Below are 24148 nucleotides of genomic sequence, written 5' to 3' on the forward strand. Positions count from 1 at the left end.
TTGGTTTGATTTTAAACATTATAAGAAAATTGGCATGACATTTTCGGTGTCGCAAGAATTTCGTGTTCGGCCTTTATGAAAAAGTTATATTTTTATGAATTATTTTTTAAAACTAGTTTTTAAATATTTTGTAAACGACTGTATTTACATATTTCCGCGTGAAGGGCACAAAATTTATATCTAAATTAGTTGTTGTTTCGACTTTGTCTCATCAGAATTCGACATTAACTTAGTAACAGGATTCACGCCAGATCGAGGTGAACTCTTTACGCTAGAGTACCGTGTATATGTACCTTCACGTAGTGTGGAGATTGACGGTGTGGTCTCATAATCGAGTCTCACAGTAGATGACTTGCTAAACCACGCAGATGGTAGCTTCAGGTATACCGCGATTCAACCAGTAAATCATTCGAAAGAGATTAATAGTTTCTTCCCCCCATCAGAATCCTTTCAGGCGCTTTTCACTGGATCCGTCCAGTCTGTCCAATTTTGTTCATTTCTTCGAGAAAAAAACTAGAGATACTGCCTAACACTTTCAATATTAACCTGTAGCTGATCAGTCGCTTGCTGTTTATCAATGTAGACGAGAAAATTAACGTAACACCATGAAAAAAATTCCAAGGGCGTCAAATCGCAAGAACTAAGCACCCAATGTAGATAGTTCGATAACATTATTAAAACACAATGTTTAGCCATATAAACCATTTTTTTGTAATTTTATCACAACTTTGTTTGTGAAGAAATTGGAAACGTCACGTATCTCAGTAGGCTTTTTCGGATAATCGCTCAATAAGAGCTCGGAATTAGAATAAGAATGATGGTTGGTGCGAATTTTTAAAAAGTATCCAAATTAATCTGTGCGTGTGGCAACACTGCGATGGAAAAGTTTTTTTTACGGTAGACTTTTCCTAATTTATGATTGTGGAACATTAATGTTGTCGATATGGTGATTGATAAATTGAAATTAATGGTAATTCGTATAGTATTATAAAAATGTTGACACAATTTGTGTTTCCAGCGTATACCATAGTTAGTAAATCGATAAAAAAGCAAATTGCTTTCAATTGAAAGTAGCGCCAATTCGCAAACCTTCCCAGTGCTCGGATCGATACTGTCCACTTCGACTAAACCCGAAATGGCTAGAGAATGCTTCTACTAGAATGCATTCCCAGATTAATATTTATACTGTTCCGCATTGTACGCTCCCAAACTTCTCGCTACTCCTCTACCCACTTCCATCCTTCCATCACACATAAGTAAGCAAAAACGCAACCCGTTTGAAAACCAAAAACTACATCCGTCCGGTTCATACACACTCATACAGCACCAAAACAGCTCCTCTGCACTCGAACGAACAGTGTCGTGCACCATTAAAAAGCATTAATCTTTATTATTTTGATCTAGACGACTCACCAACACTGGCATCGACTAAATCCGTTTGCCGCAAAATCAGTGTTGTTGCTGGTACTACTTCCATCCATGTATGTGTACTACTCCGCCACAGTGCCCAAAAGGTTTCAGAAACTCGAAACTGTGCGCTCTCTATAATGTCGTAGTTTCTCGTCCCGGGCGTCCCTCTCCTAGCCGCGCACCGAGCTGCAATTTCATAGAAACAATAAAAACAACCGCCCGATCGGCTTCCCCCCACATCACAACACATTCAATCATAGCGCCTGCGTTTTCCTGACTAGAAGTCTAAAAAGTCTCACCCCGTCCGCCGCTCCAGCTCCCTTCCAGGCATCTTGCTCCGTAGACGGACACAATTCTCGACCCGAAAAATGCACCACTACTGCACCAAATCGCTCACTTGCAAAGCGCAACATACTTCGTACCGCAGTTGCACTAGTGTTTGTCTGGAATATTAATCAAGTTTTCCCTTTCCGTTCTTTTTGCAGATTCCGTCCTTTGTTTGGAATATATTTGACACTACCACCTCGCGGGCGACTACTGCACCAGTAAAGGCAGAGTGCAGCAGGAAAATGGATTTCCGACGAAAGCTTAAATGATCTCAAACCAAATAAAAACCTAGCAAACCAAGTCTAGCAGGAAAACTACTACCTCTGAAATAACTGAAAACCAAGTGAAACAAAAACACACAAAAAGAAACAGTTACAAGCGTAAGAAAAGCCCACCTCACCGACGACCCCCTTTTCAAGTACACGTCCTCCGCCTCCCGCACCCCGGAAGGAGTTCTCGATGTCTTGAATGACGACAGCAACCGTCGCAATCCAACAGAGTGAGAAACAGAGACGCTTTCCGGTCATTCCGGCGCCCCGGACCAGCGAACCCATCGGCAGCAGCAGCAGTACACGGATAAGAATGAATGAAACGCAGCAGATGCACACGACGGACACCGCCAGCCAGCCGAACAGCGTAAGCAACCTGAGCATACACAACAACAACAACAACAATAACAACAACAGCAGTAGTGCCAGCAAAAACCGAAGTGGCAATAGCAACGATGCCAAAATGGACCACCACCTCCAGCTACTGCAGAGGGAACGGGAACGCGAACGTGAGCATCACCATCAGCAGCAACAGCAGCAGCTACAGCAGCACCAACAACAGCAACAGCAACAACAACAGCAGCAGCAGCAACAGCGGGAGCATCAACAGTCGTCTCAGAGCCAGACCCAGCTACATCGGCCACTATCGCCGACACCCTCGGAGCAGCAGTATGCACTCAAATGGAATGACTTCCAATCGTCCATCCTTTCGTCCTTTCGGCATCTGCGCGACGAAGAGGACTTTGTCGATGTGACGATTGCCTGCGAGCAGCGATCGTTCACCGCACACAAGGTATGTACGCGGGTAGAGGTGAGGGTGAGGGGGGGGGGGGGGATTGTGGTTTGGATGACCGCAAAGTCGGTGATTTGTTTTTTTTTTCTTTGATACAGATGTTGAAGCTTGATTTCTAGCGGATTTCTTGGCCCATTAAACAGGGTTGGATATTTGATCCAACAGCGTCAGACTACATAGTTTTAAACTCTTTGGGTTGCATGACTGCCTTTGAACAAGGGGTGCTTGTCGGATGACGCACATTTTAGGTGTGCAGGTTGTGGACTAGCATCTCAGTTCCCATTTTTTAATCGCTTAATCCGACTTCACACGTTTCGTGTGTTAGCTGATATCAATGATTCGTAATATTTCGTTTTTTTCGATTGATGGGTGCTTACTAGAAGATTTTTTTATTTTTTGAAAATCTGAAGTATTTTTCCTTCTTTAAAACATGAGGTGTTTTTTGAATATTTATCAATCTGTATTGTTAGTAGGTGAACCTACAGAATCCAACGATGCATGAAAGCTATAATAATCAGAAATGTGACATTTACAAATACCGTCTTTCTTTCAATCGAAAAGCTTGCTAAGCTTTTTTATTTCATGGAAATAACTGAAACAAATCATTGACCGTTGCTTTGAAAAATTTTTTGCACTTTTCTGTTGATGTGGCTCAACCGGCATACACCTATTTCAGTCATGGTCTTGATTTCTTCTATTGTACATTTGATCAGTGTCGCTGGCGATTGCTCCTATTGGGCAAAACTGGGGACAATTGGTTTGCTCTAGCTCTTTTGGAACATACTGGACTCCATTGTTGTACCAATGTAGCATGTTCTTGCTGTAATTGCAACCGGTTAGATTTGGCCAAAACGTAACTAGACCATCGTGAGACTTATTGAAGGATAGAATCCATTTGTCAAAGTACTCCCTTCTGTAAACTTCCGACTTCATGGTCCTATTCATCACAAAATCGCAGGATTTCCAACCACATGAACAGTTAGGGTGGGACAAAAAATAGATTCCGGCTCCGAGCAACTTTTTAGGTACCATTTGGGTCCTAGAACAACTGTGCAAATTCTTAGCTCGATCGGTGAAACTATATTTTTGCGCCCACTGTTTAAAGTTTACATGGGATTTTGTATGGGAAACTTAACTTTTACAAAATAATTCCTCCAGGAGTCGCCCATTACTTCCTAAAAATAAATCGTTATGTGGCTTGTATAGGAAATTTAATAAAGAAAAAAAGTCTCGAAAACCACGAAACGATGTGATGCTTGAGAGAAAAGTTATTAAGCAGAAACCGATTGATGCTCTGACGATTGATAAAATATTCATTTTTTCTAGCACCACTGCTGTTGGTTGTCCAACTATACTCAATTTTGTTTTAATCCTCTCTTAACGTATCTAAATCGTTTATCTATATTATTTGGCCACTTCGCAAGGTTTTGAGGGATAAATTGAGGCTTATTTTGTACATAATAAGAGAAAGTTAAACATTTTGTATATAATAAAACCGTCAGAAGCAGTGATGCTATGAAAAGTGAAATTTTCATCAATTTTGCAGGGCATCAATCGGTTTTTGCTTAATAACTTTTTTCACAAGCATCAGATCGTTTTGCAGTCTTCTAGACTTTGTTTCCTTGACAAATTTCCTATAAAAATCAGACATCTGTTTATTTTTAGGAGATAACGGGTGACTCTTGGAAGAATTAATTTTCAAAAGACAATTTTCCCATACGAAATCCCATGTAAACTTTAAACCGTGGGCGCAAAAATATAGTTTCACCGATCGAGCTAAAAATTTGCAGAGTTGTTCTGGGAGCTAAATGGGACCCAAAAAGTTACTCGGAGCCAAATTTTATTTTTTTCATATAACCATGTCCCACATCCCTTGCCAAATCATAATTTTTTTCATGAAGTTGATAAAACGACTTGATGAAGATTTACTGGATTTTTGGCTTTTGTGGTCTGTTTGATTAGAACGGCTGATTTATACTGCCCGACGTTTCGGCCATTGATCATGGCCTTTTTCAAGGGAACTCAATACTGTGGCGAACCTTCATGAACCTATCCGTGAAAATAAACTTTAATCTGCCAGGAACTTTACCGCGAACAGGAGCCTTACAGAATTTGAGCCCCTGGTTTTTGACAATTGCATAGATTTTATTATCGATTATCGAATTCCTGTTCGTTCAGTTTGTTTGTTTATTGTTCAAGGTTTCGCTTGTGTTGTTTACTTGCTCGGTAACTTTCGTAGCCTTCTCGGAGACGAATTCGCCGCCACAGTACAGCGTTTAGCATTCAGTTTTTTCGCCACATCTTCATCCGTGATATTGAGATCATCCTTGATTTTCGGAATAACCTTCAACCGAAATTGACAATGAACTGCTCCACATCGAAACTCTCTTTGTGTTTTTTTCGTAATTTGTGGGAAATCCAGTGAGGAAGTGTTGGAGCAATTTGTCTGACAAATTTTGTATCAGCAGATCGATATGACTCTTGGAACCTTGATTTTCAATTTCCAGTAAGTTTTTCATCTGCTTAAAATGTTCGCTGAAGGCTGCTTGCGCATTTACTCGTTCTTTTCGAAGAGTATCTACAATTTCATTAACGTACTTTACTACTGATGTCAAATTTCGTGATTTTCTTGGAGTGGGATAGTCAGCGGGAGCGTGAAATCGAATAATCTGTCTGTATCCGATAGACCAAAACGAATTCCTAGAATGCTTGATGCAAGGTTTCTATCACGGAGACAAATGGGAAATGCTGAAGAAAAAATGGATTTAAATGTTTCATCATTCACTCGTCAGTAAATGACACCAACTTGCTGTCAGTTAAACACTAAATCCTAACAGTTTATACAACATATGTCAACGCCTAAAGCACCTGGCTGGTACTGAGTGATATCTCGGTTAGCCAAGCACAGAAACTCTGGGTCGCTGACAAGTTTAGGGAAACGAACTCTGTCTTTTGACATGACAACCAAACGCCTGTAGGTATGCAACATCTATTTTTTTTAAGGAAAAAAGTGGATGAGCAAATTTGTACATGAAGGCTTAACCTAAGTTTAAAAAGTTGGATTTATACAGGGTGTTTGGTTCATTTTTTTTTTTTTTTCAATTCGTTTATTTGATAAGGCAGGTTTGCGTTAGCTTAAAGGTGCCAATTTTGTTTTGTTTCACATTTTAAATTACTTAAAACTAGGGGCTTACATATTGATTTTTGAAATTAAACTAAGGCTAATTTATAGCTATACATATACACAAGGGGGTAGTATAATTTTCGTAAGATTAGAGGGGTCATTTAGTTTTTATGGCAATATGGTTTGACATTTTTAGCAATGAGATTATTGGAGCAAATAATGTTTAACTAAGGGGGAAAATTTTTACGACTATCTTAAAAGTAGAAATAATTAGAGGGCGTGATTAAATTTTGTAAAGATTCGGAGACATTAATTAGAGTTATTTTACGTGGTAGTAGAGTTGGGCATTTTAAACGAGATCATATAATATAATAGTTAAAACTAGAAAAGGCAAGAAGAGCTAAATGCTTCATGAAGATATTTGGGGGGGGGGGGGAAGAGGTGTTACTTCTGTGTATAAGAGTCAGGGGAAGTAGGGTGGACAAACATGGCAGGGGGAGAACATTGTTTCAGTTTCAGACTTCGGGAGATCAACGGATGGATTACAGAATCAGGGTGGTCTTCATCAGGAAGAATCATGTACTGGGACGCCGGGTGGTCGTTCTCGAGATGGCAGGGGTTTCTCCAGACGATTTCGTAGTGCGGCTCAGATGTTGATCGGCTACATTTCGAATTGTGCGTGTGATGTTCGTGCTTTAGGTCCCGTGTTTGTTGGCTCATTCGACAGGGATGTTTTGTGTCGCCTTGGAGTCGCATCAAACCATCGTGGGTGTATGGTACAGGTGGAAGAGAGCGTTTCTGAGAATGATAAGGAAAAAGGGGCAGTTAAAGTTGGATATTGATGGTTTTTATGAAGGTGTATATAAGGGACATATAGAGGACATCGCGGCTTGCCAACACATCTCGAACCGGGACGTTGGGTGGTCTTCCTCGGGCCCGGAGGGTGTCCATAAGCCGAGACCTGGCGGAACTGTACTCGGTGCACGCCCAGACAATGTGCTCTATATCGTGATAACCGTCGCCACAAGCGCAGATACCACTCTCCACGAGCCCAATACGTCGGAGATGTGCATCCAGCGTGTAATGGTTCGCCATGAGTCGGGACATCACACGAATGAAGTCACGACCCACATCCATCCCCTTGAACCAAGGTTTCGTCGATACCTTAGGGACTATCGAATGTAGCCACCTTCCTAGCTCCCCATTGCTCCACGAGGTTTGCCAACTTTCGAGAGTTCTCTGATGAGTAATACTGAAAAATTCGTGGAAGCAAATTGGTCTTTCAAAAACGTCACCTTCAATGGCACCCACCTTAGCTAAGGAGTCCGCCTTCTCATTGCCCGGAATGGAGCAATGAGAAGGGACCCACACCAAGGTAATCTGGAAAGATTTGTCAGATAAAGCACTCAGTAGCTCCCGTATTTTCCCCAAAAAATACGAGGAATGCTTTCCATGTTTCATCGAGCGAATAGCGTCAATAGAACTCAGACTATCCGAGACGATGAAGTAATGGTCTGCGGGTAATGTGTCAATGACTCCAAGGGTATACTGAATAGCAGCTAGTTCTGCGGCGTAAACTGAAGCAGGGTCACTGAGTTTGTAGGAGGCGGTGAACTTTTGATTGAAAATACCGAAGCCAGTGGACCCTTCGAGGTTTGATCCGTCAGTATAAAACATCTTAGAACAGTCGATTTCTCGGAATTTATTATAAAAAATATTTGGAACCACTTGTGGGCGTATATGGTCCGGAATTCCAATGATCTCATCTTTCATGGATGTGTCGAAGAAAACAGTAGATTCAGAAGTATTTATGAAATGCACACGGTTGGGATTGTAAGAAGAAGGATTAATATTTTGCGCCATGTAGTCAAAGTACAGGGACATAAAACGGGTCTGAGAATTGAGCTCAACAAGCCTTTCGAAATTTTCAATCACCAACGGGTTCAAGATATCGCATCGAATGAGCAATCGATATGAGAGTTCCCAAAATCGATTTTTCAGCGGGAGAACGCCCGACAGGACTTCGAGACTCATCGTATGGGTCGACTGCATGCACCCTAAGGCGATACGCAAACAACGATACTGAATTCTTTCGAGTTTGATGAAATGTATGTTCGCGGCGGATCGAAAGCAGAAGCATCCGTATTCCAGTACCGACAGTATCGTTGTTTGATACAACCTAATTAGGTCTCCTGGGTGGGCACCCCACCACGTTCCGGTTATTGTACGAAGAAAGTTGATCCTTTGCTGGCATTTCTGTTTCAGATACCGAATATGGCATCCCCAAGTACCTTTCGAGTCGAACCAGACCCCTAGATATTTTACTGTGAAGACCTGAGCTATAGTTTGACCCATTAATAGAAGCTGTAGTTGTGCTGGTTCACGCTTCCTAGAAAATACAACTAGCTCAGTTTTCTCCGTGGAGAATTCGATACCCAGCTTAATAGCCCATGCAGACAAATTGTCCAAGGTATTCTGTAATGGTCCTTGTAGATCGACAGCTTTGGGTCCCGTAACAGACACCACGCCATCGTCTGCAAGTTGTCTTAACGTGCAGGAATTGTCAAGACATTCATCAATGTCGTTGACGTAGAAATTGTATAACAGGGGGCTTAGACATGAGCCCTGGGGAAGGCCCATGTAGCTAAATCGTGATGTCGATAAGTCACCATGCGAAAAATGCATGTGCTTTTCCGACAACAAGTTTAGTAAAAAGTTGTTTAAAGTCGCTGAAAGACCATGCTGGTGCAGCTTCTCTGAAAGAATGTTGATAGAAACTGAATCAAAAGCCCCCTTTATATCTAGGAACACTGATGCCATCTGCTCTTTACTAGCATAGGCCATTTGAATTTCGGTTGAGAGCAACGCAAGACAATCGTTCGTCCCTTTGCCTTTGCGAAAGCCAAATTGTGTATCTGACAGTAAGCCATTTGCTTCGACCCAATTGTCGAGGCGGGATAGGATCATTTTCTCGAACAACTTCCGAATACAGGATAACATTGCGATCGGTCGATACGAATTGTGGTCGGAGGCTGGTTTTCCTGGTTTTTGGATGGCGATGACCTTCACTTGTCTCCAATCGTGTGGGACAATGTTAGCCTCAAGAAACTTATTAAATAAGTTCAACAAGCGTCTCTTGGCAGAGTCTGGCAGATTCTTCAACAAGTTGAATTTGATTCTGTCTGGCCCTGGAGCTTTATTGTTACACGACAAGAGAGCAAGTGAGAACTCCACCATCGAAAAAGGTGTTTCGTTCGCGTTATCGTGAGGAGACGCGGCGCGGTAAATCTTCTGTGCCGGGGCGGAATCCGGACAAACCTTCTTGGCGAAATCGAATATCCAACGGTTTGAATATTCCACGCTCTCATTAGTACTGTTTCGATTTCGCATACGTCGGGCTGTTCCCCAAAGAGTGCTCATCGATGTTTCTCTCGTTAATCCGTCGACGAACCGGCGCCAATAACCGCGTTTTTTGGCTTTCATCAAACTCTTCATTCGCTTGTCTAACGTCGCGTACTGTCGAAAACTAGCGGGTAACCCGTCGTTCCGGAAGGTCTTAAACGCGGCGGCCTTCTCTGCGTACACGTCTGAGCACTCTTTATCCCACCAGGGATTGGGAGAACGTTTTTGTATGTTCGCGCCGGGTACTGGCTTAGTCTGAGCTTGATTCGCGCTGTCGAGAATCAAGCCAGCCAAAAAGCTGTACTCTTCCTCCGGAGGAAGTTCTTGAGTAGATTCGATGTTGTCGGATATCGCGGCAGCATAGCTCTTCCAATCGATATTTCGTGTGAGGTCATACGAAATATTGATTGTTTCCAATGGCCTTGAGCCGTTATTGATTGAGACTACGATCGGCAGATGGTCGCTACCGTGGGGATCAGGGATTACCTTCCACGCGCATTCTAACTTTAGCGAGGTCGAGCAAAGGGATAAATCTAATGCGCTTGGGCGCGCTGGTGGGGGAGGAATCCGTGTCATTTCACCCGTGTTTAGAATTGTCATGTTGAAGTTGTCGCAAATATTGTGAATTAAAGAGGAACGGTTATCATCATAAAGGCAACCCCATTCCGCACCGTGAGAGTTAAAGTCGCCTAAAACTAGTCGCGGTGCAGGCAGGGATTCTATGATGTCATGTAGCCGGCGATGCCCAATCGCGGTGTTGGGGGGAATATATATGGAAGCTATGCAAAGATCTTTGCCTTTGGTTGTTACTTGACAAGCGACAACTTCAATACCTGTTATCGAGGGAAGGTTAATTCTGTAGAAGGAATAGCGCTTTTTGATCCCCAAAAGCACTCCTCCATAGGGGGTGTCTCGATCCAGGCGAATAATATTAAAGTCGTGGAAGTTGAGATCTATGTCGGAAGTTAACCAAGTTTCACATAATGCAAATGCATCGCAACTCAAATTATTTATTAAAATTTTGAAGGAATCGATTTTCGAGATGATACTTCTGCAATTCCACTGTAGAACAGTGATCAAATCCGTGACCTCGTTCGATGAGTTAGCCATCGAAGGATACAATCGCTGAAAGGAGGGGCCATTTAGCAGTCAACTGCTTCAAAAATGTTCTTACTGTAGGGAGAAAAGCTAACATAAGACTTTTAATAGGATCAGTAATATTGAAAGTTTTTATTATCCAGTCCACTATGTCCGAGAGTTTTATAATTCCAGTGCTGTGATTACTCTCGAACTGAAACAAAGGAACACTTGGGATTTTTGATGTTCCTGGAAGTGCTGGGAACTCCTTCTCTGAGTTTATTCCTCCGAGACCAGGAGCTAATTGCTTCGGTTTGGTTGCAACACTTCCAATAGATGTGACTTTCTGAGTCCCGTCAAGGGATACCTTCTGGCCTTTACAACGAACTTTAGGAGAGGAAATGTTCCTCCTCTTCCTATAACTTCTAGGCGCCCTAGTAGATGTTCCCTCTTGTGGGTCATCAGCCTCGCCCTCGATAGGAGGCAAGTGAGCATAGATGTTTGTTGAGGTTGGTGGTGTAGCTTTCTTTAGCATTTCTGCGAAAGAACGTTCGGATCGTCCAGCAAGGGAACGTTTTAGTTTATCCCCGCGTAGTTTGTACGCGGGACATGCCGAGATATCATGCAGATTCTCTGCACAGTAAGGACACTTCTCAGCATTTTTACTGCACGAATCATCTAGATGATTCTCCCCGCATTTTCCACAGCGGGCCTTATTGCTACAATGGGTGGCTGTGTGACCCAATTGTTTACACTTTGTGCAATTCATGACCCGCGGCACAAACAGACGCACAGGCAGACGAACCTTGTGCAAGAGGACGTAATTTGGCAAAGCGGTACCAGCGAAGGTCAACCGATAAGAGTTTGATTGGGGGTACGTTTTTGAACCATCCCCCGCGACTACTACTGAGTGCAAACGCTTGCACTCGAGTATTTTCACTGGCTGAAGTAAGCGGTCTCTGAAACGGCCAACCCCGTACTGCAGCAGATCCTCGCATGTCAAACTGTCATCGGTGACAACGCCTTCAGACTGTACTTTCACAGCTGGAATATACACGTGATAGTCCTTCGTAAAGTGCTCGCAGCAAGCAATATCGTTTGCCTGCTTTGAGTTAGTCAGCACGACCCTCAGCCTGTCTGAGCGGACCTTTTTTATTTCGATCACAGCCGAGAACCGTTCCGTCAGGTCTTTTGAAATCTGTAATAGATTCAGCGATTTTGTTTTGGGCCGAAAGAAGACCACAAAGGGACCGGTCGAGAGCTCTGGATATTGTTTGGGTCGGGGGAGAGCCTTAGGAGTCGATTCGATCTCCATTTGGCCATCCGGGGAGGAAGCCATCGACACCGTCAACGCACGGGGTCAGCACCCGCGCAGACGGGAAAAAGCCGTAAATGTATCAAAAAGGTAGATTTCACTTATCTGTATACTCGTTTCCCACGACGCACCAGTCCAGCTTAAATAGCTGGTTATTGTTCAATCCTCGCTTTACGAACAAAAGGTTGAGGAATGTGGCCTAACGGTTAACACACGCACAAAAGAAAATAAAAGTCCAAACCTCGAAGAGGCAGAGAATGGCAAAATAACCTTGAACGCGGATTACTGCACTGTTCTTTTTCCAACAGACCGAAAACAAAACACTTCTATCTCGATCGAGCGATGCGTAGAGACTGTGTTTGGTTCATTGTTAAGAACCTCTCGAGGGATGATTGACTGTCATATTTAGAGAAAAAAATCGTTCTACACATATCATGAAATCTCAACCGTTACTAAGTTATTGAACTTTTTGTGTTGAAAACTTATTTGTCTTAAAATAGCTCTAACTCAAAAAATATACTTTGTATTTCAAATCTTTTAGATCCATTGGGTAGATGAGAAAATTTTCCACTGAAAAATGTCCTCAAATGTTTCAGCTAATGAGGTTAAGTAATCTTTTCACAGAAATTTATTTAAAATTTAACAATTTTGATCGATTTTTCGTTCACTTCGCGAAAATCTTAATAGTTAACATCACTATTTTAATAATTCAAATTGTTAGTCTTGAAAAGTTGTATAATTTGTTCTTTGGCATGATACACTTATCTTGTCTTGTTTTCATGTGTTTGGGTTATTGAACTTGGATATTTTTATCTCATATTCATTAATACTAGCTCTTATTGAAAAAGTATGGCACTTATTGTACCTTTTCTTATTTTTATTCGAAAGCCAGGAAAATTTTGCAGAGAAAAATGTATTAATACCTTTCAGTTAAGTGAATTTAGTGTTCTTTAAAGAAGTTAATTAGTTTAAAGTTAGTATTATTATTAGCATTTTCGTTATTTTCTTAAAATAGTAAATAATAAACTTCACCATTATTATCATGGAATTAATGCATCTCAGCAAGTTCTACAATTCTTCCTTTGACTCCATTCAATTATCTCTTTTAGTTTCGAAGCAAAATCATTTTTATCTTCTCGTTTCATATCATTCATCATTTCATCGAACCCACTGCATTTGTGATGAGGTCATGCTGTGTTAACTATCAAATTGCAGCAAAATGAAAAGCGATAGGGATAAAGGGTCAAATAACAAGTTGTAGAGAATATTAAGGGGCACCAAATGAACAATAGTTACGATAAATTTAATTGATTAATAATTAGAATAATTACAAAAATCATCAAAAACGCAAATTTTGAGTTATTTTATTAGTAAAAAGTAATGTAGTACACTTAACTAAAAGATATCTGTACATACACCGAAAGGAAATTTTCTCAGCTTTCCAATTAAACCCTGGTAATAGTGATATGAAGCATATTTTTTAGATTAGAGTCTTTTAAGAACCTGCAAGTCAATTACAGGAAAAGTTTAGAAGTGAAATTACAAGGAAACGAGAAGAGATAGGAATATTGTGTTCAAGAACAAATTATGGATCGTACTCAAACCCAACTTTTGGATAATAGATATTACTATAATCATCATTCATTATTTTGAGAAAATTAACAAAAACTTCATCAAAAACACTAACTTTTAACTACTTTACAACTAAAAGGTAATTAAAACTAATTATCTGAAAGATATGAGAACATTATTCAATAGAAAATTTTCTCACCTTTTCAATGGCACCAAAAGATTTAAAATACGAAATATACTTTTTGAGTTAGAAGTGTTAGAGGATAAACAAGTTTTTTTACACAATAACTCTGTAACGGTTGAGATTTGATGGTATGTGTAGAACGATTTTTTTCTCCAAATATGACTGTAAATTACCCCTCGAGAGATTCTTACTCATGAACCAAACACCCTGTATGTTTCGTGTTCCACTCGTCAGTATCGTAATGCTGTTGCGGCCCATTTTGAGATAATATTGCATCTTAGTTGCAATTTTTTTCACTGAAAAGATACATTAAATATTATCGGCCCGATCATCGATTAATTCAACAGATTATTCTATTCGAAAAAGTTGAAATAGTATTACAGACTACTGTAGTCCCGCTGCCTACGGATGAGTACAAAGCTTTTTCCATACATATTGCTGATACCCCCTGTTGCTCTGTACGGACATCAGGCACGGTCGTCGAAGGAGATAGATTATCATCCATGTCGCAAGGCTCGTACAGCACGGTAGACTACAGTTGGTCGGATGTGTAGCTAGTATGTCGGAAGAGGAAACAACCACGGTTTTACTCAGCTGCGAACCTGGATGAGGTTGATGACGTTGGTTCAAATCCCGCACTTGAGGAGTAGGCATGTGCGAATCTTTTCGTTTAAAATTGACCATTGGTCTACGGGAATGGAGACAAGTAACAGAGATTTGTTATGCATAAACCGGAATAACCAGTATTTGATCACAATTCGTATCGGCCGATTGCAATGCTATACTACTACGTCTAGATAGATCGGTTAAGGCAAACGACTTGATATCAAAACTCAATTTGCCTTTCGCAGTGGAAAACGGTAACGAACGATTGTCTTGTGCTGCTTTCAACAAAAAAATCAACTATCATACGATCGAAAGAGCAAATGGCTTCTGTATTCTTGGCAAATGTTGCAATTGTTATCTCGGATAAACTTCACCGTTAATTCTAAGCAAATTTTCGTACAACTTACTGACAAGCACATTAACTTTTCTCATTGCGATACGACAACTTCTAGAAGCGGCTACATGGGTTTTCCACAAGGTTCTTGTTCAAGCCCTTCTCTTTACAATTTCTACCTGAATGGCATTGATAAATATCTTGTCAAATCATGAACGCCAATATAAATGATAAAAAATGGCGTTGTTTCTATCACAAAGCTACAGATTTGCAAAAAAACCATTGCAAAGTATCTTTGAATATTTTTGCATTCTGCCTGTAAATTCGGGTATCGTGGTCTCCAAGCAGGCAATCTAGCTGAACAAATTATTCATTGTTTGCTTATTGACATAGGTGCTAATACCTTATTTAAGACTCTTTGTTGATATCCAACGAGAAAAACAGATCGAAATTGTGAGTTAACCCATTCATGCCCATGTTGTTTGTGGACAACAACGTTTTTAAACAGCTATGACTTTTGATTGAGGTGAGATTTGCTCACAAAAATAAGTAAGGCTCATTAATGTGATTATTGCCTTTCATTTGAGTATTAAGTTACAAGGATCAGCTCTTGAACTGAAGTTATTGCAATTAGTCTGATTGGATTCCGATGGAGCAGTGCTGCCAGGGACAGTTTACGTTGACGTCGGAAAATGATTTTTTCATATATCTTCGTTATGGTGCAATATTATTGAAAACTGATAAAACTTATCAATTTAGACTGCCGTTCGCTACGTTTTCCACGTAATTGGACTATTGTAATTATTCTAGCAGAATTGTATTGAGCATTTGAAGGTAAAAATTGACCAGCTTCTAGCACTGCCATGGAAGCACCTATCTTTATGAAAATAGGCTTTTCGTGTTTCTTGACCCCACTGTTTTCAAGGAAAAATAGTTTTGAAACCCTACTATGCACTAGAAAAAAGTTGGGCATGAAAGGGTTAAGCGAAAGCAATTATATGGAAAAAATCCCCCCAGAGGCAGAGTTCGATCCTGAAACTCTTGGAACTTTGTCCCAATGCTTAAACTCTTACGCTATCCCTGGGATATGATGACGTCCCAGAAAGAACACATGATGGTCGCATTGGCGACAGTGATCATAGTGATAGTCCCAAGGGTTGCAGGTTCGAATTCTGTCTCTAGGGGGATTCTTCTTCACATAATTGCTTTCGCTTAACTCACATTTTATATCTGTTTTCCCCGCTGGATACCACCTAAATAATCTTAAATAAGGTATTGGCACTTTCGTTCAAACCCAAAAAAAAATAATTGAATTGTTTAATGTGAACGGGGACGGGACCAGAAATCGACAGTCTTCATAAGCTCTGTCACCCACCGAAGTACGATGGGTAATGTGTTCTTCCTGGGACGTATATCATAAGGGTTTGAGGATTGGGCCAGAATCCCAAGGGTTGTAGGTTCGAATCCTGCCTCTGTGTTGATTTTTTTCGGATAGTTTCCTTCAATTTAACTCACAATTTCGATCTATTTTCCCCATTGGATACCAACAAAAAATCTTCACTCTTTCCTGCGACTACCTTTTGTGAGAACCAGCTACGGCACGGTTGCCACAACAGCGTAGCTCTTCTTTCACTTGACAAAAAATAGATTTTTTTAATGTATAAACGACATTCAATTAGCAAGGGACTAAAAGTATGAAGTATTTTTAATATTAAGAATCATAGTACTGAAGGAAGAAAGTTCAGAAAAGCGTGGAATATGGTCATATGAGCAAGCTTAGAGTTTTCCGATGACTTAATCCTTTATCTGTATCTTTTACCGCATGAGTCAATATATTTTGGCATTTTTACCTTCAAAAATGGCAAAAGACGTTATTCGTGGTATTTAGTTTCCGATCGTTGAATATTTTATGAGAAGATTGAATTTAGAATTTTCTGCATTTCCTTTATAAGCACAATGTAGACACTTCTGAATATTCATTTTAATGAACCTTTTTTTCGCGCGGCTTCTATTGAATAAATCACAGTAAAGTAAAGTAAACAACAACTACCAGTCTCTAGACATAGTGGACATTGTCTCTAGAACAAAGGAAACATTGTTTTTATTGATTAAAGTTGACGAAAAATCGTCGTTCACCTAACATTTTGTTCTACACGCCCAGCGGTGGACTATTTTCCGAAGGTGGAAATGGAGTTTAGACTTACGGATGTAGCCTATATTCAGTTTCATCACCTGTGCCATTCAGTACCGGCAGATGTGAAGACATGCCTTTATTTGAAAACCATTTCATTTACACAAAGTTAATTGTCTGTCATTTACTTCGTGAAGACATTTAGAAGGCTTTCCAAAATATGTGAAGAGTTTGAGCTATTTGTGACTAAAAAAATAGTTCCCAATTAAACCGGATAGCACTTGTGCCCTACTAATTTTTTGCCTTGAAACATGGGAAAATGAATTTCTATCTAACTTGAAAGAAGTCCACTTCATTTCTATTTACTTGTTTCAACTTCAACTAGAACGCAATGATGAAATATATTGATTGTCCATTTAGAAGGGTTATCACTCACTTATCGTTATCTGCTACAGTTAGTTTCGTTTCACTGAATGGTACGCCGCCTTGAACGCCTCGATGAGTCTGATGTATTCACCGTATATGTTCTAAATTTGTCGTAGGATAAACATTTGATCCGTCGTTGATCGGCTTAGGAAAGCTGTTCTGTATTCACCGACAAAGAATTCAACCAATGGGTGCAGTCTGCTGAACCGAACACGAGAGAGTGCTTTGTAGGCTGTAGTTATTACACTCGAGTTTATGGTCCTGTATGAAGATAAAGCATATGAAACCATCCAACCAACCCGAAGGCATTTCTTCTTCCAACCAGGTTATTCCGATTGCTTCATATAGGCGGCCATTCCCGACTTTTAGAGGTACGGCTGGGAGTACATTCTTCTTGGTTTATCATTTTCCAGCCTTTCGCACTTCGTCTAGTGTGGGTGAATCCGCCACTTGTCCATCTTCATCAGCTGCCGAACAGTATTCATGCTAAATGTAATTGATTTAATTTGTTTCTATAAAATAAAGTAAAATCAAATCAATACATTAAAAGCAACGAACATGAAAAATGTTGAAATTCTCACGCATTTTGAAGCCAGTGCATACAGTTACAAAATTTCATAGAAAACCAGTAGCCAAAATAAACCGAACAGCAGAAAAACCTTCGCCGAAATGAACTCACTCCCAGAAAATTATGTCCCAGAAGAATACCTTCAGAATATCAGAAATATCGAAATAAAAGTTTTCTGAGGCAATATTATTCATTTATTTCATCACAATGTAAGCGAGATAAAAAATTTAAATTTTGGATGATTTCGCATTAAAATTCAGCTCATGTTAAAAAGAAGGGGAAACTCCAAATGATGTGCATTAATACCTGAAATTGATCATTGAACGAGTGATTACATTATATCAGAGATTTTGCTTGTTTCTAAACATGAGCTATTCTCTTGAGTTTTTTTAATTCTTTTGTAAATTAACTCTCAAAATTAGGATTTTTCTTCAATGACGTCAAAATGGATTTAAAAATGGCATCGATCAATTTCTGGCACCCACTCGTCAAGATCATTCCGAAAATACCCACATTAATTGGGTTATAGAAAATTTTGCTAAACCGGAAGTCGTCATCTTGGATTTCAAAATGGCGTCAAGAATCCATGATGAATTTTGCTAATCCGGACGTCGGATTTCTAAATGGCGTCGAAAATCAATTTCTGGCACCCACTGGTCAAGACCATTCCAAAAATACCCATATCGTTGACGTGCGGGTCATAAGGAGTCATCCGCACAAAAAACACAAAAATTTCATACCGCAGAAGGTGTGCAATCAAATATATCCCCGCATCGAAAGAAGGTCTCCATGCGCAATATCAAGTTGCGTGCTTGACGGGCACTTCATAGTATACATTATTCACATACGCCTACTGCGCTGCTAAGTTACCACAGTAAGCTGTGCCAAACAAACGAATTAAAACGGCGTCAAAAAAGAGAAACTGGGTAAAGTATGGTTAGTTTCTGTCAAGAAGTTACACCCGGGTCTAAGTGTTTCAAAAATTTCGTGTTCACCCTTTGGTTCAGACTAATTCTTAACTTCTTTTAAATAATGTTTATCATTATCTATTAAACTTGTGAATTTTGATCAAAGAACAATGCTTATCGAGCTTCTAATCTAAACATCGAAGATTCCCTATTTAGTATTTCTATACGAAACAATTAATTTGTTATTATAAAACGGCGACCAGCGGTAATATTAAATTACCATCAAAGTCGCCAAATTAATTCGCATTATGATGTAAATATTTCTTAGCCTCGCGGCATTTGCCTAGATAATAAAGATCCGAACAAAATATAAACTACTGAATCGCATTCATAGCAACCCATAGAAAAAGAGCCCTCCAGCAAAATAACAATTCAACTACCAAAATCTCCGCAAAACGCCAGAGATTCGTTTCATTTTCAGCTGTTTTACTTTCAATTATCTCATTCCCCCTCTTTCCTCCCCATTCCACAGGTTGTCCTGAGCGCGTGTAGTCCCTACTTCCGCAAGCTGCTGAAGGCGAATCCCTGCGAGCATCCGATTGTTATCCTGCGCGACGTCCGCTCCGAGGACATCGAGAGTCTGCTGAGGTAATGTCCCGCTCGTTTATCACCGGAAAACTAAACTAATTAATCCTTCATCCGATTCTTCTCCTCCCCCCCCCCCCCCGGTTGTTCTCGCTTTCTTCCATCAAAACATCAACGCAGATTTATGTACAACGGCGAGGTGCACATCGGACAGGATCAATTAAGCGATTTTCTCAAAACGGCACAATTGCTCCAAGTGCGGGGGCTGGCAGATGTGACGAATCCGGGCCGAACGTCCAACAACTCCTCGGCGCTGCTAAATTCCTCCTCGTTATCGACACCTGCTGTTCAGGAGCTGAAAGCATCCCCCGTAATAAAATTCAAATTAAAACTGGCTCACGATAATTAATCCTCTGTTTTTCAAAATCCTCTTTTCCCTTTTTCCGGGCCGTACAATGCAGACTTCAACATCGTTACCATGGGAACTGCCGGATGACAGTCAGTCAGCGCCACCACCCCAGAAGCGTACCAAAAGTTCGGAACTGTACCGCAAACAACATGGTCTCAGCGTGGACGATCCGATTCCGGTGGATCTGCTACCCGTCGGACAGCATGCACTAACACGCGAACGGGACCGCTCCAAGGATAAGAGCAAGGAGCTGCGAGATTTTGAACATCGTGACCGCGATCGTAGCATGGAGCTGCGAGAATCACTGCTCGGTCAAGCTCTGGAAGGTGGACCCACGTTGTCCGTGCCATCGGCAAGTTCTCAATTTTTGATCATCGTTAAGTTATGATAACATTTTTGTTTCACATTCAACAGAAACATCCCGACCTACTATCGCTGCAGGCTGTCGCTAGCGGTGAAGATTCCAACAGTAGTGATACAGCTGCCTCCGACCACGGTGATGACATTGAAGGCATAAATGGAAATGTCGAGCATACGCGACCCTCGTTCCCGTTCCTGGGGCTGCAAGGTATTCCCGGGTTGATACCCGGCCCATCCGGCATGCACGGAGATAACTTCGGTAAGTCCAACTGTGCTCTGAGTTTTTGATATCCCCATTCTCTTTGGCCTCCCTTAGTTCTTGGACCCTTTTTACCAAATACTAATACCAGTAGATAGTTTGAGTTCTTGTTTTGATTTCTCCCGTTTTTTAGTTCATCTTGAAACTAATCTAATCAGAGTTGTTTGCCTTTGTTTGGTTTCCTATGAGAATTAAATTTTGAACAAACGAAATTAGAGCCCGTCGACGCGTTTGAAATATTGGTAAATTTAGGTTTCCGATAGATTAATACGATTTGAATAACCACACCATGTGACGAACAGGAACGAGTTGATCCGAAAATAAGTGCTGTTGACAAATGACAAATGAGAAACATCGACATATCCCACCCATTTCAGTTCGACGACCTTGTTGCGATGATTTACTAAACCCCAAAAAAACGGTACTCCCTTCCAAAGATATGACCGTAAATTACCGGAATTCCTACCTCCCGCCATTCCATTTTCTCCCCCTGACAAATGAAAAAAGCCACTGAAGGCAGTACTCAGTTTTAAGAATACCGCATATAATCCCTCATTAGGCGTTGAACTTAATTTGGCACTCGTAAAAAACGGCCTGGCCCTAAGTAAGACGAAAAATAACTTAATTCAACCGGCACCCTTCGCCTCGTCCATCCGGACGGGATGGAAAAGAGCGGAACCAACAAAAGAAAAAAGGGGCAAAAGTGCGAACGAATCCTCGCTTCCCGCTCCGCGCTCGGCGTAACAAAGTGGAAAGAAAAATAAACATCACTTCCTATGTTCGACCGTCCCAGCAAACGACGACGACGACGACTGACTTGGGAACTGGCCACTCGTTATTTTAAAGAAAAATCATCGCCTGTCCGTTCATCACCCCACTTTCATCAGCCTATGGCAAGCCTTCGCAAGGAACCAGGACACTTCGATGCCTCATTTTTCTTACGTGTTATGATCGCTGCTTTTTTTCTTTCTTTCTGAGAAGCATGAAAGCATAAAAAATGTGGCCTCTTCCTTCACCGCTCCCACCCCGTACGCCTTTCGAATCAAGCCGGAAGAATGCGTTGAGAGTGTTTTTCCAAGCATTTTCCACCCTTCGCCACCCTCTATCTCTCTGTCTCGAGCGAAAAAAAAATGTTAGCAGATTCAGCTTAACCGTATGGTAGGAAGGATAGCTAGCAGAGAATAAGAAAAAATCTTCATAGATTTAGGTCCATCGATGATGATAATGATGATGCGTCCCCATCACCAGAGTTCTCGCAATTTCTCACAGTTAAACCCGGTGATGGTGGTGGCGGTGGTGAAGCCAGAACCGAAAAGATGGCATTGTTTGTTGATGCTTTCTTTTATTCGGTATAACCGAGTGAGAGAGTTCGGCCGTCTTTTCAAAGAACTGGACCAGAATTGAAAATCGGTTTGATTTGACGTGTCCCTCTTTCCAGTGGGCCTCCTCGGAATAGCCTAACTCGCTTCCGGGAAAGAAAAAGTCGGCCGAAAGGAGTGTTATATAAACAACGTACATTTAATTTTATGTGAAGATTTTTTTTACGTCCATTTGGGGCGCTTTTTTTTTTGGTTAAAATGGGTGGTAAGATTGGGCCGAAAAGGGATCCGAAATTGAGAGCAGAATAGAATAGAAAAAATCCGGAAAGGATTTGAACGTGTATGAAGGCCGCGTCTTTTGCTTTCTGGAACATCTTGTGTACAGTTACAAGGATGAGACTTTTTTTGTGAGGGGCTATCTGAATTTCCATTTCGGACCAAGATTGAATGTGTCCATTCTTATCTGTGATTTTATCTTTCGCCGATGCGAGAAAGATGCTGGAATGGTACGCGGAATCAAATCTTTAAATTTCGATAGTTAAATAATTACTACCAACCATCCTCTGTTACGGAGCCAGTATGCTTAAGAAAGTGCGTGTTATGATGTTAAATTTATGTTAATTTTTTTATATGCAGTGTTCCTTAAGGATGATGCATACCCTGCATCGAAACGTCGGAGTGAACGTAAATTAATTCCACTGATCAGACGAAATTGAAACATTTTTAGGTAATTAATATTCAGTTACGCTTTGCTAAGAGTACAGAATTTTTTGTGAAGCAACGTATGTCACTGGCGTAGTTTGAACTTACGAGTTAGTAAAAATATCACTCATTTAAAAAGCGTGCAAATTTTTGGAAAACTCCAAGGAACGAACGATATATCCAGTATATTTTGGTATTATTGTAAATTAGATATCTTTGCAGTTTCATTGTTTTCAATCAAAACTATGAGCAGTACTTTTTCCGCCAATTAGGTACTATATAAACGAGTTGCTTTCTTAAATAGCCCATAGCTTTGTCATTTCGTGAAGTCTTTTAAATAGAATTTCTACTTGAGATTTTCAATTGTTTGTGCAAATATGTACCACCCCTTTAAAGCAAATGACAAGGGTTAGTTGTGACAATTGTATTCTCTATGGCTCCGAAATTATTGCACAAGCTAGGCATCGATATTGTACTGTTTTTGCAGTGTATAAGTAACAAAGCGGCAGTTAAAATTGATTGCCTACTTGTTTCATTGACAGCAGTCTAAATCAAACATTTTCTAGTTTAATTCTTGAAAATTAAAATTTTAAGATGCGAATAATTTTAGTTTTCAATATTCTAAAATTCGAATTTAAAGAAATAACAATTCCAGTGAAAATAAAAATTGAAAAAATACACCATACACAAAAAAATTTAAAAAAAAAGCGAAAAGAAAATAATCAAACGAACATTAAAAAAATTAAACCAAAAAGTTAAAGAAAAATGTTTTTAAACAAATAACAAAACTAAAGCAGTAAAATATTAAAGAATTGATGAATTTAAAAATTGGTAAAATAAAAATATTACAGTATTCAAAAATCGAGAAGCTAAAAAATAGATAATACCACGTAAAAGAATTAAAAAATTGGAATATCACGAAAGTAAAAAATCAGAAAATTGCTAGATAAAAATTTTTAATATTAGAACAACTAAAAAATCAAAAAAAAACAAAAATCATGGAACCAAAAACTCATAAAATAAGGAAATTATAAAATTAAAAAATTGAGAAATAGGAAAAAAATAAAAATAAAATATTCAAAAAATGCGTTGCACAACATAGACAACGAAACTATACTCTGTGTGCAGTGTATAAGTAACAAAGCAGCATGTATAATTGATTGCCTGATTTCTTTACCGACAACAATAAAAATATAAAAACCTAGAATTTAACATTTTTTAATTTTTGAAAATTCAAATTTTTAGATCTTAGAATTCTTAAACTCGAGTCCAAACAAATCACGATTCTAATTAAAATAAAAACAAAAAAACACCACCAAAAATGAAAAAATAAAACGAGAATTAAGAAAATTTAAATTAAAAAATCGAGAAACTAAAAAATATCAAATGAGAATATTAAAAAATTGTTGAATGATGAAACTAAAACATCATTCTATTTCAATTGAGGAACTAAAAAATTTAAAATTAGTGCAATAAAGAATTATAAAACTAAAAAATTCAAGGTATCAAAAAATCATGGAATCAAAAAATAAGAATTTTTAAAAATAAAGGACTGAGAAATTGGAAAATTTGCAAAGCAAAAAATTAAAACACCAAAAAAACTCAAAAAACTAAAAAACTAGAAAATTGTAAAATTAAACTCGGAAATTCAAAATGGAAAAATGATATAAAAAACTACTAGAATAAGCATTAAAAAATTGAACTTTAAGATGAAAATTAAAAAATTCGGTCGTAAAAAATCAGAAAATGGAGCGATGAGAAAAATTAAAAAATGCATTCCGAAATATTCAAAATATAATAATTAAAAAAATATTGCATTAAACAATTCAAAGAAAAGATCAAATCACTAATGCAAATCGGCAAATTTGCAAAAATACGAATTATAGAATTAAAAAATCGGAATATCATGAATTTACAAAGTTCGGATATCAAAAAATCAAAAGATTTAAAAGATCAAGAATCGCAAAATTAAAGTAGTGAGAAATTTGAAAAGATGCAACTAAAAAATTTAAAATATATAAGAATTAACAAATTAAGAAATGATTAAAAAATAAAAAATTAACGATTC

The 24148-nt window shown here is 39.4% G+C and overlaps 1 protein-coding gene across 10 annotated transcripts in view; it reads left to right on the forward strand.

Annotated features, from left to right (window-relative positions):
* The window catches only part of LOC131682029 (protein abrupt), a 240229-nt gene that overhangs the window by 107078 nt on the left and 109003 nt on the right, over positions 1 to 24148 (forward strand). For all 10 annotated transcript variants that reach the window (XM_058963188.1, XM_058963186.1, XM_058963190.1 and 7 more), the window contains 5 exons: positions 1896 to 2799; positions 18979 to 19094; positions 19212 to 19401; positions 19493 to 19792; positions 19855 to 20059. In XM_058963188.1, coding sequence (XP_058819171.1) covers positions 2206 to 2799; positions 18979 to 19094; positions 19212 to 19401; positions 19493 to 19792; positions 19855 to 20059 — 1405 coding nt within the window. In that variant the 5' untranslated portion in view covers positions 1896 to 2205. The remainder of the gene's footprint in view (positions 1 to 1895; positions 2800 to 18978; positions 19095 to 19211; positions 19402 to 19492; positions 19793 to 19854; positions 20060 to 24148) is intronic.

Source organism: Topomyia yanbarensis, chromosome 2 (assembly GCF_030247195.1).
Source record: "Topomyia yanbarensis strain Yona2022 chromosome 2, ASM3024719v1, whole genome shotgun sequence".
Lineage (NCBI taxonomy): Eukaryota > Metazoa > Arthropoda > Insecta > Diptera > Culicidae > Topomyia > Topomyia yanbarensis.